Source organism: Diplotaxodon limnothrissa, linkage group LG8 (genome assembly GCF_057381915.1).
Source record: "Diplotaxodon limnothrissa isolate DT_005_m linkage group LG8, D_limnothrissa_male_GT1.1, whole genome shotgun sequence".
NCBI lineage: Eukaryota > Metazoa > Chordata > Actinopteri > Cichliformes > Cichlidae > Diplotaxodon > Diplotaxodon limnothrissa.
This window is the reverse complement of record NC_140603.1, coordinates 28018772-28033905: the sequence shown is the minus strand read 5'-3', so window position 1 is coordinate 28033905 and position 15134 is coordinate 28018772. Positions and strand designations below refer to the sequence as shown.

General features: G+C 40.6%; 1 protein-coding gene across 1 annotated transcript; it reads left to right on the top strand.

The window, feature by feature from the left end:
* The first annotated feature begins 1716 nt into the window (after positions 1–1716).
* stx4 (syntaxin 4) lies at positions 1717–12711 on the top strand. Its single transcript, XM_085361046.1, has 10 exons — positions 1717–1884; positions 2227–2316; positions 4413–4512; positions 4666–4740; positions 4820–4890; positions 5220–5328; positions 7851–7924; positions 8237–8374; positions 8455–8565; positions 11412–12711. Exons 1-10 carry the CDS (start codon positions 1855–1857, stop codon positions 11490–11492), a joined length of 879 nt encoding a protein of 292 aa, XP_085217172.1. The 5' UTR covers positions 1717–1854; the 3' UTR covers positions 11493–12711.
* The last annotated feature ends 2423 nt before the right edge of the window (positions 12712–15134 follow it).

Below are 15134 nucleotides of genomic sequence, written 5' to 3'. Positions count from 1 at the left end.
GTTATACAAAATCATACAGTGAAGTTCTAACCACCTAACTCTACACATGAGGATAAACTAGAATTTTTCCATAAAATTGGGCCAGCTCTGCCTGGAGTTTGGTAGTTTCCTCTTAGCGCTAAGAAGTTCTCAGTATTATTTTTCTTTTCTCTTTAAATGCTGAGACCTGTTTTTAGTTCATCCAATTTTTGGGAAACATTTGTGTGCAACTTCCCCTTTCTTATAAATTTCTACTTGAAGAAATACCCTTGCTTTTTCTGCCTCATCTCTTTGAGTATTACGCAGTCCTTTTCCACTGCTCTATCTCCAAGATTAAGGCAGCATGCTTTTCCTCTAGGGCTGTTATCTGTTCTGCCTCATTGCCCAATGTCTGACTGAATTCAAAGTTCTCAGAAACATCCTGTAAAATTCACTGCTCGTGTTTAGTCTGTATAGCACCCTGTGGTTCTTTCACTGTGGTGTCACTCAGCTCAGGGTGAAGAGTTGGACCAGTTTGGAGAATGTGTGGTGTTTCTGCAGGCAGTGGGCTTCAGTGTTGGTGCCACAGGCTGTGTAGATATTTCCAGCAGTTAGTTTAAGAACTGCTGCAGACTCTTGGAGGATCACTGTATACTGTGGTCATGGAGCTGCAGCAGACTTCAGTTTTGATGCTCTTGCAGGCTGTTCCATAATTTCAGTTCTTGATTTTCAGCAGATATTAGAGCTGTGACCTAAACTGAAATGTTTGAACTCTTCACTTTCAGCAAGGATCAGGTGTTTCAAACTGTCTTTCGGGATTTGTAAAGCAAACCTTTCTTGTTCTAGTGCAGTTACCTCCACATAATTTGGATCTGAATGAAAGCACTCTTCAGATTCAGAGGCTGCACTTTTCACACCAACTCAGGAGACAGCTGATTTTACAGGGTTTTACTTTCAACTTGTTTGGACTGCACCAGTAAATTCATCACTTATAGCGAAATCTGATTTTTTTTTTAGGCATTAAAACAAGCAAACCATGGACTGAATTGTTTCTGCCTCTGTGTGTAGTTTCTTTTTTTATAGAAAAAGATTTTGATTCCTGAGGTAACAGCTGTTCTCCACTCGGTAGAAACTATTAAACAGCAGTTACAGGCCGACTGAAACAAATCAATGTTTTTAAAATTAATTTAGTCACACTGTTTATAATGCTGCCACAATATGACCCACATGTAACTTTTGGTGCCTAGGTGGCACAGAACAATGAAAATAACATTAGATCTTAAGTCGACATATCAACAGCATCTGCAAGTACGAGAGTAAGAGCAATATTACTGACCATATAAAGCTGGCATAATTTTAAAATTTGTAATAAGTTCTGAGGTCTGAGGTCTACAATTGCATTTTATTACATTACAACACCCATGACCAAAATATTGTTGTTAGTCTTTGTTTGCTTTTCCTGTTTATTTTTTTCCTCTTTTCCTTTACTTGTCCACTAAATTATCTATTCTCTTTTTCTGTGCCTCCTTAATCTTAATATCCTAAAGTCACGACCTTTATATCTCCACTGTATCTACACAATATGTGTTTATTTATCTATATAAATATTCGCACATATTTTTTATTTATCTTTATATGCCTAGATTATTCTACGTAGTGAGTATTTGGGAAGAAAGCCTACGATTAGAGCCTTTCAGCAGTTCCTCCTGCTATGACAGGGGCGCCAGTGAGTCGATGAGTTGAGTGGGCCGCAGAAGAAGACGCGCTGCCGCTGGAGTTTACTAGTTGAATGACAGCGGCGGCGTGAACTTTGCGGAGATTACGCTTTGGGAGCGGCTCGCTTTATTTCAGTGCAGCGTTTTTTACTTTTGATTTCTTCCCTTCGCTTTTGGAAAAATGAGGGACCGGACCAAAGAATTAGGAAATGTGAGTTTCAAAGTAAAGTGCTAACATTAGCTCTAGCTCCGCTAGCGTGGCTAAGTTAGCCCAGTTCACTACTTTACCCGAGTTAACCTAAGAGTCTCCAGGGACAACTTAGACGAGCAGAGGGAATCAAAAAGTGGTTAAGTGGGATTTTTTTGCAGATATTTCTCTTTATAAAAGTTGACTTTATTGATGTTTTACTTCCAACTTCCGTTTCAGTCCTTTCTCCTTAAAGGATAGGGCAGGCCGGGACAGGGCAGGGCTCATGATTCACATCCTCGGACAGCGAGAAAGCACTCACTGTTTTTCTTCTGTTTATGTTATTTAAAATCAATGTGACTTCAGACCGCAGAGGCTTCGGATGACGACGAGGAGGGCAAAGCGCTGATCAGATCTGGAGGCTCAGAGAAGGAAAATGAAACCTTTTTCAGAAAGGTGAGGCAGAAACATCACGCACTTCTCTCTGGAAAATCCCCCAAAATCAAATGATCTGCACTGTCCTCCTGTTACTCATTCACTTTGGTAGTTTGCACACACTTCTGAATTTTACATTTGTGCAAAAGAGAGACAAAAATGCACTACAGAGGCTTAAATATCACAGACTGCTGCTGATGCGTTCTTAACCTGTTTTGTCAACAAATCGTAGTCTGCTAACTCCCAGTCTCCTTGTACCCGAACTGTCACGAGTAAGGAACCAGAGTTATTCACCTAATATCACAAAATGTGACTATTCTCTGCGCTGATCTTAGGCCTCTATAGTAATGTGTTTGAATATCTTTTGGTTTTGATTTAAAATGGTTTGAAGAAACTTATCAATTTATGCATATCCACATTTTTGTCCTTGGAGTCTTATTCTTGGTATGGAAAACTCCCTCTAGAAAGTATTTTAAAGGTCCAAAAAGTGTGACTAATATTTCAGGAATGCCTTAGATATTCTCATATTTCAAGATTCAAGACGTTTACAAGCAAAACACAGTTTACAGGTTAATATAAATGCACAAAATTGCAAATGTACAATTATGAATAATTAAAGTTCGACAGTTCATCAGTGATCCAGCCTGATGGCCCGTGGATAGAAATTGGTTTGTTCTTTGTTTTTATTGGTCCAAAGCAAAAACATGGAAAATATGAGGCCTGATCCACTTGACCTTCTTGCCACTATAAATTTTTAGAAAGATGTTTGTGACACCATTCACCAACAGGAGGAGAGAAGCTGGAGGATAAGGACCAAGGTTATCTGGGGAGAGGACACAAGGACGTAAGGGCAGGGAGCCATAGAGGCTGGACATCCAGTGTCAGGTTAAATAGATGAGGAGTCAGAGCAGTTTAAACTGTCCTGCATAAATAAGTGGGTTAACGGTGCTGTATGCAAGTGTTTTATTTTTAAAAAATCAGTAGTTGTTCAACCAGCGTGAATAGTCTAGTTATAAGGCAGATTAATTGGTTAGTGAGCCATACTGAGCCTGAAGTCAGTTTCAACTGTCATGAAGGTGGCTTTTTACTTGGCTGGATCACTATGGCAACTTAGACTGAACACATGACCTGGTCTGCAGAAGGTTATGTTCAGTGTTTTGGTTAAAAATCATCTGGAAATGTGCTTTCACTGATTGAGAATATGTTGTAAGTATGCTTATATTTTTCATGCTGAGGAAAGCTGAGCAGCAGTGTAAACAGGGTTTAATCATGGAAGCTCGCTCACTAAAGAACTTTTTTCTTTTTCCATCCATAAGTCAAAATTTGTAGCCGGCATCTTAAAATTTTGACTTTAATTTGGCCACAGACTGAAGTGGTTTCCACACCTTTGTCATCGAGCCATGGTCCATTGAATATTATGATGAATCAAGTTAAACATTTCACAGCTTTAACTTGCAGCTGTCTCATCAAAAACCTTTGTTGCTTCGGCAGGAAATAAGAGGGCAAGTAGCAGCCAGGTGTTCCTAATCAAATGCGTAGGAAAGCTGCGTCATAACTGACAAAACTGGAACCACCTCTTAACCCTACGCCATAACCTTCCACATGTTGTGTGCTGCATCGACCCAGCATGTAGTTATATTTCTTAGGAGGTGCACGTCAGGTTACGGCGTAGGGTTAAGAGGGGATGTGGTTACGCTGCAGACTTACTACTTCTTACAGAACTGCAGAGAGTCCAGTGGAAACTTTCTTTTTTCATGTGATGGTATATTAATATATGAATTCACAAAACAAACACTTTTCTGCAGCACTGCTTCTCTGAATTATTTGCTGCACCAGTAGTGCCTTGTTTTTGTAAGTGCAGTCAGAGCCTGGAGCAGAAAGCCTGTGTGATACCCGTTATTGTCTCTGATGGGGGACTTTAGGTGTTGTTGAGCCAGCTAACACAAAGAAAGCTTACATATGTTGGCATTGCTTCATAGATATCAGAGGGAGCTGCACCCATTTTAGCTATAAGGACTGATAGAGGGAATAGGATGAGATTTGCTTGATATATGAGATAAATTGAGCTAACAAAATAGTTCTTTTGTTCCCTAAAATTCTTTCCTTGTTATCGTCAGACCCAAGAAATTCACCAGGGGCTCCAGCAGCTCAAAAGGATGGTGTCTGACCTCGAGAACAAACAGAAAACTGTGCTGGGCGAGGCGCTACCGAAGGAAGGTGCGTAATATATCGTCATATATAAGGTGTAGTGGTTCACCGAAAGTTGCAGACAGAAGCATGTTAGTAAACTGTCAGAGGAGAGGGGGCGATCAGGTTGTCCTATTCAAGGGTTTTGTTTGCTAAATTTACTGTTTTTGATCTTTTGCACAGATATGAAGAAAGAGCTCCAAACTCTTCGAGACGAGATCAAAACGCTGGCTGGTCAAATCCAGAGAAAGCTGAAGAGTGAGTATCTTTGAGCTGCAGGGGGAAAAGATTTATTATTTTGTTCAGCATGGCTTGACTTATGGCCATCTTTCCACAGGTATTGAGCCCAAGAAGGGAGAGGATGATGGGAAATACATACCCATAAATACTCGAATGCAGCGCACACAGGTAGCACCCGAGACTTTTTGTAATCAGCTAAAAACATAACGCCCCTCTCTTTCTATTTTCTCTGTAAACAGCATGCCATCGAGGTCATGTGACTGGCGTATGATCAGTTTTAATGCTCTTTATAGCCTTAAAGTGGAAATGAATGCTGTGCTGATAGTTTAGACTGCGGTTATTGATAACCATTTTAAAAGCAGCTAAATCGTAGGTGTTATCTGTAATGGCCACTCATTGTGAAAATGACAGCTGGTTTTGGGGAAATTTTGAGGGAAATTACGACTACATTTGTTTTTTCACTCTGCTTCCTTTTTCTTTCGCTCTCCTTTTGCCAGCACACTATCTTGTCCAAGGAGTTTGTGGAGCTCATGGGCCACTGTAACACCATCCAGGCTCAGTACAGGGATAGAAACGTTGAAAGAATACAGAGGCAGCTGAAAATCAGTGAGTAGCACGCAGCACCGAGGAGATATATCTGTCACCTTGTCAGATTTTTGTGGTCTGTGGTCTCACTTGGGGAAATCAGTTTTACCGATCACTTCCACACTACGGCAGGAGGTTTAAAGTCGGGTGACAACGCCATGCCGTTTTCTTCTTTCTGTCACTTTCTGTTTTAAAATGACACAACATATGTTTAAAGGGGGTGAGATGGATATTTCACACTAATGTGCAGTGTGCCTCTACTAGGGTAGCTTTGCATGATTCACATTTCAAAATAATCCTTTATTTTATTTTTTAATCTTGTACTGTACCAAAAGCAGTTTTAGCTCCTCCCCCTTTTTAAGACAACTTTCTCCTAATTGGCTGCCCCTCAAACACAGAAAGGTTGGGTGGCCAGTGGGTGGGGTTTGTGACCATATTAGAAATATCCCCTCTCTGTAACGTCATACTGAGCCAAGACTAGAAGAACACAGTCTGAAGCCTGAGCTTTTGGCTCACAGGGAGTACGTGTACATAAACTGATCACATTATTTTAAAATTTGATCATCGACCTTTAAAACTGGACATGAATTAAAGGAAAAGCACAAGTTCACTTTAAAAGAATTCCGACACCATGCTGGTGCTTGAAGCTGATTTGACCAAAGATGAGTCAAAGGTGCTCGGCTAGCAGCTCTGCACAGCTTCATGTGTGGTCACGAATGACTAGAAAGCACTGCTGTAATTTCCTGTCATATCCTGCAGTGGTGGTCGTTCCTGTTAAATGAAACCATACAGTCAAATAATGAAGTCAGTTTAGGTACAAACTAAAAAGCTCAGGCCTTGAACTGCTCTAAAATGTTGATGTATGGATTAGAGATGGACCGATCCGATATTACGTATCGGTATCGGTCCGATACTGACCTAAATTACTGGATCGGATATCGGAGAAAAATAAAAAATGTAATCCGATCCATTAAATATCACGAAAGCACCTCACAAAACTTGCAACACGCCGTAACTCACCTCAGAACGTTAGCACGTCGGAGCAGTATGCATCACGTGATAGAGCGGCTGTGGCATGCGGGACCTGTCGGTGGTCTGGATAGCATTTGGAGCTTCGCTAGCAACCCGGCATTTCATCTCCGACAAAGTTATCCCCGAGAGAAGTAAAGCAAGTGTGTAAGTCCATCTCTGAATGTTTGTAAAGCATTCCTGCGTTAAGCTTAACGAGCGACTGCCTCTCGCTCTCCGGCTGCTACTTCAATCATGAAACTGCTTAATGATCAGCTGATCGGCTTTTCTGTCGCGAGTCCGTGTCTCTTGTTTGCTTTTGGCCCACTTTGCACCAGAAAGAGGAAACCAGCGGCTGAACAACAGCAGCACGTTTAAGCTTGATCAGCTGTTGTTAGAATTTATTTAATATTACTTTCTACTCGAGGATCTTTTTCTACGTAGCTGACTGCTGGTAACTGTGCAGGGGCGCATCTAGCAAAGTTTAGCCAGGGGGGCCGATAGGGCATTAACAGGGAAAAGGGGGCACAAAGACATACTTTTCTTTCTTATTCTCATTTAAAATGTCTCGCTTTTAATTATTTAATATTTATCTGAATCTTACACCCAAAGTTTTAATCTGATGTAAAATGTATAGAAGTCCATTACTGCATATAGTAACTGTTAAGTCTAATATACCCTAGTAAGCTATAGTACTTTTTCCTTTGGGAAGGTACCATCTGTGCAGTCTGCAATTTTGTTGAAGAAAGATGTTGAATCTATTTAATATTTCTTGAAAAATAATTGATTTCTGTGCATTTTTTTTCACACTGCATCAAATTAAAGTTGATTACGTCGATTAAGCATCATGAGGTGGAGCGTGAGGGGTGGTTCCCTATTTTTTATTTATTTATTTTTGTTGTTGCTGGGAGTTGGAACCCTATTAGTTAGGTTGCTTAATATTTACGCTAAGTACTCTTTAAAATACCAGAATAGGGAGGATGGTGTAGGTTTAAGTTTATTAGATTGATCAGTATTGCTGAACTATGAAATATTTTTTTTTGTATACAGGTATAACAGAATAGCTTTAGTGTAGTTGTTGTTTTAAACTTGAGTATGAACTTATACAAAATGCAGCAAGATATTTAAAAAAAACAGTTTTGTTGATTAAAAAACACTATATCGGATTCATATCGGTATCGGCAGATATCCAAATTTATGATATCGGTATCGGTATCGGACATAAAAAAGTGGTATCGTGCCATCTCTAGTATGGATATTACAGTGACCTAAATGGGACCTCTTATCTCGAAGCTCACCCACCGTGCTCCACCCGTCAGTCAGAAGAGGGTTGGCTAAAAGGGGAATGGCTGAAACGCCTTCAAGTTTAAGATAAAGAGATTATTTTGAACTGCTAATCATGCAAAGCTACTCTAGTAGAGTGTGAATAATGCTAATGGGAGCGCTGTAATCAGCTGTAGACGAGGACAGAACAATATCTTCACCGTTCTGCGCGTTCCTCTAAACGCTCTGATTCGATTTTCTCCTGTCTTCAGCTGGCAGCAACGTGACAGATGAGCAGCTGGATGCGATGCTCGAGAGCGGGCAGACGGATGTTTTCACCCAAAATGTGAGTACGTGCGAAGTTAACAAAAAGCAAAGTGTGTTTCAACATGAGAAACCACAACACAGACTTCCCTGCAGCAGATGCAGGTGTTCTGTGGCTGCAGGTTTAGTAACTTTCACACACCTCTCTAACTGCTCAAACAGGACTACAGATATGGTAAGAATATCCTGTGCAGCCCTTAGCTGTGCTGTAGTCTAACTCAAGTAGCTCGTGCGAAGAATCCTGCAGGTTTTGTGCTGCTGTTCATAGATGACCCCCTGAAAAGTTGTGCCTGGTTCTGCTGTCCACGATTTCCCTAATAAATATGGTGTCCAGATCCTGAGTGATACTAAAGCTACGAGGCAGGCTCTGAATGAGATCGAGTCCCGGCACGATGAGATCCTGAAGCTGGAGAGCAGCATCAGAGAGCTGCACGACATGTTCCAGTACCTCGCCATGGAGGTGGAGGCTCAGGTAACGCAGCGCCAATGAAGTCGGTGGAGCTGGTTCGGGCTGCGGATGGCGTTTGATTGTGATGTTTTTGTTCACCGCAGGGCGAGATGGTGGACAGGATTGAGAACAATATCAACAAGTCTTCAGACTACGTGGAGAAAGCAAAGGGCGAACTGGAGAAAGCGGTCACGTATCAGCATAGATCACGCAAGGTACGCACAGAGAAACCCGAATGACATCATGAAAAGGACAGTTTTTTAATCAGTTGATCTAAGCGTCACTTTTACTTTCATTACACTCACAGCAACGACGAAGCCAAGTTTTCTCGCAGCTCGATTACACACACAATCTAAACAAGGATGCAAATCGATGCGAAGCCTCTTAGCTAAGAGACTGTTTTCCCACATTCACATTAAGGTGCTCGTTTCTGCAGGTTCTCACTTTTCTCTAAAATAACAACACAAAGAGTGAACTTCAGGAGGATCAGTCTGTCCAGTTAGGAAGCAGAAACGTTTATGATTTCAGCTGCTTTGGTGCAAATTAAAGCAACAACTGGTAGAAAGGCAACAACAAGGCAACTGCCAAATGGTTTTACAGTGCGTGCTCTCTCCTTATCCCTCCTCTAGTTTTGTTTCGCTGCTACTGGCATGAGATAGTACCTGTACCCCTTTCAGCTCCTCCAGGGTCTCCACAGTGTGGAGGAGAGAGCAGGAGCTGGTCAGAGCCCTACATGTACACATGTCAGAATCAGACTCAGTGAGGGTGGCATGATGACCTGAAGTCCTTTAGTGGGACTTGTGATCAGAAATGAGAGTGTAGAGAGGCCTAACCAACTGTCATCAAGCATGATTGTTGGTTATTTCCATGCAGACATTACCTGATGTTAATACATTGGGGGAAAAAAAAAAAGGATGAGAAATACTTATTTTCCAATTTAGAGGTCAGAGTTACACAGACTACACTCAGTGAAACTGTAAAATCTATGAAAATACTTCCTTAAGCTTGTTATTAAACAGTAATTAATTTAATGGTTATCATTAAATTTGGAAAACCAGAATGTGTTGATGAAGAGATGGAAACACGACTCACTGTTTTCCTAATATTCTCTTAGTGCCTTTTTCTATAAATATACCAGCTTTCCTAGTGTAAGCAGTTGTCCTAAAATCTCCTAAATTAAAAAACTAAATCAGAAACAGCAGAGATGCATAACAATAAACGGACACTTTGTGCTGCAGAGAGTCCTATCCTCTTTTGGTTTCATGGGTACTTTACAGGGAAAACGAGGAGAGGGCTCCGATCCTCTTTGTTTTTCTTCCTCCTCCGTGCTGTTATGAGAGAATAGCTCTGCCCTGTATTCACATGAGTGACGCAAGGTGAAACTTCCTGAAACGAGTTTCCTCATTATTCTGCTTTGGAAAATGCTGCCTTGCAGAGAAATGCTGTTTGGATCGCCACTAAAACTCGATCACTGTGCTAAACGTGCAGAGGAGCGGCCTCTGTGTGCTTAACGGCAGCACGCTCCAAAGTCGGAGAGTTTGTAAATATTGACACTGGAAACTGCTCTAATGGAGGAGAACAGCAAATAAATTAAGCTTCTCAAATATTGTGGTAATCCCATCTGTCTGGTTCTATCAGACTCTCGTTAAAAAGATTAAAAATCCTAGACTGTGTGATAAGTGAAGTGCTACTTTCTTGGCCAGCAGGGGGCGACTCCTGTGAAGTGAGGATGTATGGGGAAAAAAAGCCTTTAATATATAACCTGAGCAAACACTTTCCTGATCAGTTTTTGCTCTCAGTTTGTAATTTTGCACATTAGGGTCTCATGTGTGCATTTTTAAGCCTTCATAGCTCTTAACTACACAATAAGAGATGAGAGCCAAGCACCAGGACCCTTTTTTTCCCCTTATAATTCATTGGACAAAACTTAAAGTGCTTTTTCGGTAACTTTGAAGGGTCATATAACCATGTGGGAAAGGTGTCTGGTCGAAACAAGCAACAGCATGTGAACGTCTCCTTTTTGATACCAGGCACATCTTCTAGCTGTATTTCGAATGCTGGGATGCTTTAACACTCCTGAATGTTGCTTATGGTTATGAAATGGAGCGACTTTAGTGTTTACATGACACATCGCACTGATCAAACAGCTTCAGGTCAACTTTAAGCTCAGAAATGAGACCCTCTGGATAAACAAGATCCAGATTTGTCCCACCGGGGCAGATGGCCACCCCTCCCTGAGCCTGGTTCTGCTGCAGGGTTCTTCCTGTTAAAAAGGATTATTTTATTCCCACTGTCGGAAAGTGCTTGCTCAAAGGGGATGGTTTTATTATTAAATACTGATTTCTTTCTTTTTTTTAATTTTTAAAGTAAAAAGCACTTTAAGGAAACTGCCGATGTGATTTGGCGCTATGTAAATAAAATTAAATAGAAGTGACTAAATCTTGGCTTGAGGTTGAGCGCTTTGCAGGAAAACTGCTTTAATCTTGAACACATCATCCCATATAAAATCAGTGAGCATCTCCCACCTGATCCGATCACGATCAGCTGATTTTTATATACAGCAACTTTAGCTTGTTTATTGAAGCCATTCAAAAGTTGTGCAAGTTACAGGCCCTGAAAACACAATAGCTTGTCTTTGGGTGTTGACTCTTTGAATTAAATCCCCATCTGGTCAGACTTTATGGCACCAGCTAAGCTTCACAGGCTCATGATGATCAGTTGGGAAAGCTCTGGTTTTATGACGTGATTGGAAAAAGACAATGTGTGTTGCTCATGCACAAAAGAAAGAAAAGGAAACAAAAAACAAGGTTAACTTTACAAACCACGCCTTTGTTAGCTAGAAAACAAGCCTGGTATTACATGTTGGGTTAAAATGAGACCTCTCATATGCTGTAACTTATTATAACCAGCGATCTATCCCACAGAAAAAGGGGCCGCTGTACTTGTTTCTGTGTGTCGGAGACTATAAATTGGCCCCACTCTGAAACCATGATGGGGTGGGGGGGGATTGATTTTTCTTTCCTGGAATGACTCTAACCTGTGTGCTTATCTCCCGCTGCAGAAAAAACTCTGGATTGGAATCTGTTTGGCCATCCTTCTCCTCATCATCATCATCGCCTTGGTCACCACCTTCTCATCCTAGCAACACCCTGTGGTGCAAGTTAGCAGAAGCACATTATGGATACCCCCAAATCCACACATTCATGCATATACATCAGCTCACAGGATGTACAGCTGAGCGGAGTCAGTGGATTTCAGTTTGATTTTTTTTTTTTATTCCTCTAACCCTCCTGTCTGCCTAACGGTCCTACTCTCCACTTTTTCTGTTGTATGGAAGAGATGTGCTCTGTCGTTTAATCTCACAATCTGTGCTGCGCGCTCGATGCCGGCGCCGCACGTTTTCTGTCAGTTTCTGTTCTGCAAAAACAAACAGCGGGACTCACTGTGGACTGTTACACCAGTCGATCCTTCCCCTCCTGTGTTTAAAAAAACAACAAAAAAAAAAATAGAAAAAAAAGAGGAATTAAGTGACCTTGAGTGGGGCACAGAGCAGTATTGATCAAACACTGGCACTCGTCATACTGTACTCAGGAAAACTGTGTTGTAACGTTGATGGTTCTGGATGAATTGGAGACCTAAAGAACAATTTTATAATGTAGGCCTTTTATAGTCGGATACAGGAAATAGACTAATATAATTGTACATAACCGATGTTGCTGGTGATAAAAAATTTATGCAGATGATTTTTAAAACTTCAAAGTTTTTGTTTTCATACTGCGTACATGTAACAAGTGTAAATACAGTTTTGTTTTTTTTTGTGTGTATGTGTGTGTGAAATAACCCCTACCCTCCGCCCTTTCCTCCTCCTCTTCACATTTGCATAAGGTCTCTCAACAGTACAGGTCCAACGCTTCCCCTTTCCTGTGTCCTTCCAGTTTGCATTTTTGACTCAAAACGTTGTGCAAGCGCCTGCTTAAACAACACACACGTCTTCAGAAATGGTGCCTTCTCCTTTGCAAATGTGACGTCGTGCATTAACAAAAAGGGATGGATGTATTTTAGACTTCAACGTGTTTTGTTCTGTTTTTTTCTCACCCCTTTGTCCCATTATGCAGTTTTTTTGCTAAATTTTGGAGTCAGAATACACCAAGGGGACAAATGAAACCCATTTAAAAAAGAAAAAATTAACCAAAACTGAGAGGCGGCTTCTCACTGACGCCTCGTTCAGAAGCAGAAAAGTTGCTGTGAAAAAGGCTGGCAGAGGATGGAGGGGAGTGACACTGCTACTGTGTAAAGTTATGGCTGTTTCAATTTTGCATCGCTCATTTATTTTATTATACATTTGTTTTTAAAATAAAATACCGCCATGTTCCATTATCCTCAGTCTGCCTTGTATCTTTTTAAGATTAGCAAGTCTTGAACTATCAGCTGGCCCTCTAAAGGAGCCTGGAAGCACCTCGGGATCCCCAGGAAGAACTAGAAAACGTTGCTGGGGAGGACAAAGTCTGGAATACCTGCCTAACCTGCATTTTTGTGATCCGTTTAATGCACAGGGTGTACAGTGGTTTGAAATAATGAAGAACACTGTACCTCACAGGAAAATGGAAAACATCCCTGAAAGCTTTAAAGTTGGCGAGCTTGCTGAACACTCAGCTGTGGGGTGTTTCCATCCTGATTGGTGGGAGGAAAAAAAGTCAGTGGGCAGTTTTCATTAAAATAAGTCAGGGTCTCCTCCCTTCCTGTTCTGTTAAGAGAGCAGCTGTTGCCTTTGTAGCCACAGGGACAAAAATGCAGGTTAACACAGACCAATTTTGGATTTTACCAAACATTTCATTTTTATGATTGAAAAAAGCTGATTTGAAACCAGACATGAGGTCAGTAATTGTGACACTGAAACTCTTTAGCTGATTTATATTTAAGAGCTGAAACTAGTGATTGAGCCAATAAACTCACCGCAAAAATGTTACCGATGAGGTCATGAATCAGGTGAGCCGAGGGCAGTTCTATTCTCTAGTTAATTTTTATTCTATTTCGACTTTGTTTTAATTCAGTTTAGTTTTCATTGGTCTTAGTGTTAAGTCTGTGAAAGTATGGAGGGCAAATATCAGAGGCAAGATTTAGGAAAACAAGTAAAAGTATTACAATAAAAACAGAAGCGCGTCATAAAAGCAGTTGATTCTCTGTTACAAATACAGAAGATGTTTCAGACCTGCCAGTTTTTCATGCTTCAGGATTTAACCTCAGCTAAGTTGGTCTGTTGGCTTCAACTGTTTTTTCTAGCTCCAACTGCATTTTTGGAGCTAGAAGTGATGATATTTGGAAGCGAAGGCATTAAGATTACATCTATAAACAAACTAATAACCTCTTGGATGACTTCTGCTACGCAGCAAACCATATTTGTCAGATACTCCATTAAGAGTTGGATTTCGGTGAGTCGCACTAATAGAAGGTGAAGCTCAGCAGATGGTTGCAGAGCTCCAGCTCTTCTTTCTTGTGTTGGTCACAGAAATAAATCTTCATTTGGGGTAAAAAAAAAAAAAAAAAATTCAACTAATTTTTGGTCTTTTTATTCAACTGTAATTGCCATAATTTTCAAGTAAAACAATGTGGAATTACAAGGATCAAAGGAATACAACAAAAAGAGACAGAAATCAAAGTAAGACCATCACCATAAACTACCCCCCCGCCCCCCCACCAGATATCATCTTTGCTCAAAAGTAAATCGACAATTTACAGTCATCTCAAACTGTACCAGTAATTTTATTCACATATTTTTTTTTTATTTTGTCCAAGTATACTTTCTTTTTTTTCTTTTTTTTTTAAAACATGAACCAAAATCGATGATGTGAGAGAAAAACAAAGTTCAGGTGAAAAATGAAACATTAATTCAGTAGCACTGATGCTCGGGGTGTTTTTCCTTTCTTGTTTCATGTAAGGGGTGGATTTTTCCCCACATCATTTTTTGGATTAATTTGTTTTTTTAATAACCGAATAAGAGAAATTTAACACCCCTGCTTCAGGTGCTTCACAAGGCAATCTGAGGTTCAAAACCATTTGGCCACAGAGGCACTCTTAAATTCAGTTCTCAACATTTACTTGGCTTTTTGTGACAAGTAATTTTTTAAACTGCCTTTAGGACGTTTTGGGGGGATGAAAGCTGGATTTTGTGGTGTGACTAAAGATAATACATTTTCCAAACTGGAGACAAACATCGTCAGGTACCAGGAACCAATTCATCAACTTCAGTTGATGAACAAACGCATCACAACACCACGGTGTACTGAAAAAAAGCCGAGGGCCACGTTATTAAAGATGTGCAAAAGAGAAATGCAAGGCTGGATTTTCGAATCCGATGAACAGAAAGTGACATGGAGAAAATAAATTTTTTTAAAAATAAACAAAGAGGGGGAGAGGAGGGGCCAAACAAAAAGACGAGCTCCAGCATAGTGCAGCAAAGATCACATTGACAGATCTGTTCTCTTCCTAATAACCTGGAAGAAATAATAAAATATGCATAACTTATCAACTGACTACAGAGAAACAATAGTCAGGACAGAAAATCTCAAAACCAAACTTTCTAAAACCTTCAACTTACAATACAACCGCTCACTCGAGACTTTTAAATGTCACACAAATTACTTTTCATGGGTAACCCCAGCAGAGGGCGCCGTTAACCCTGTCTTAACAGAGCATCTGAGTGTTCCAGTCTTTTAATGATTACAGTACATTATGTGAACTAACAACTTGCACCTTTTGTCCCACCCACGCCCCACCCCCTCCGAGT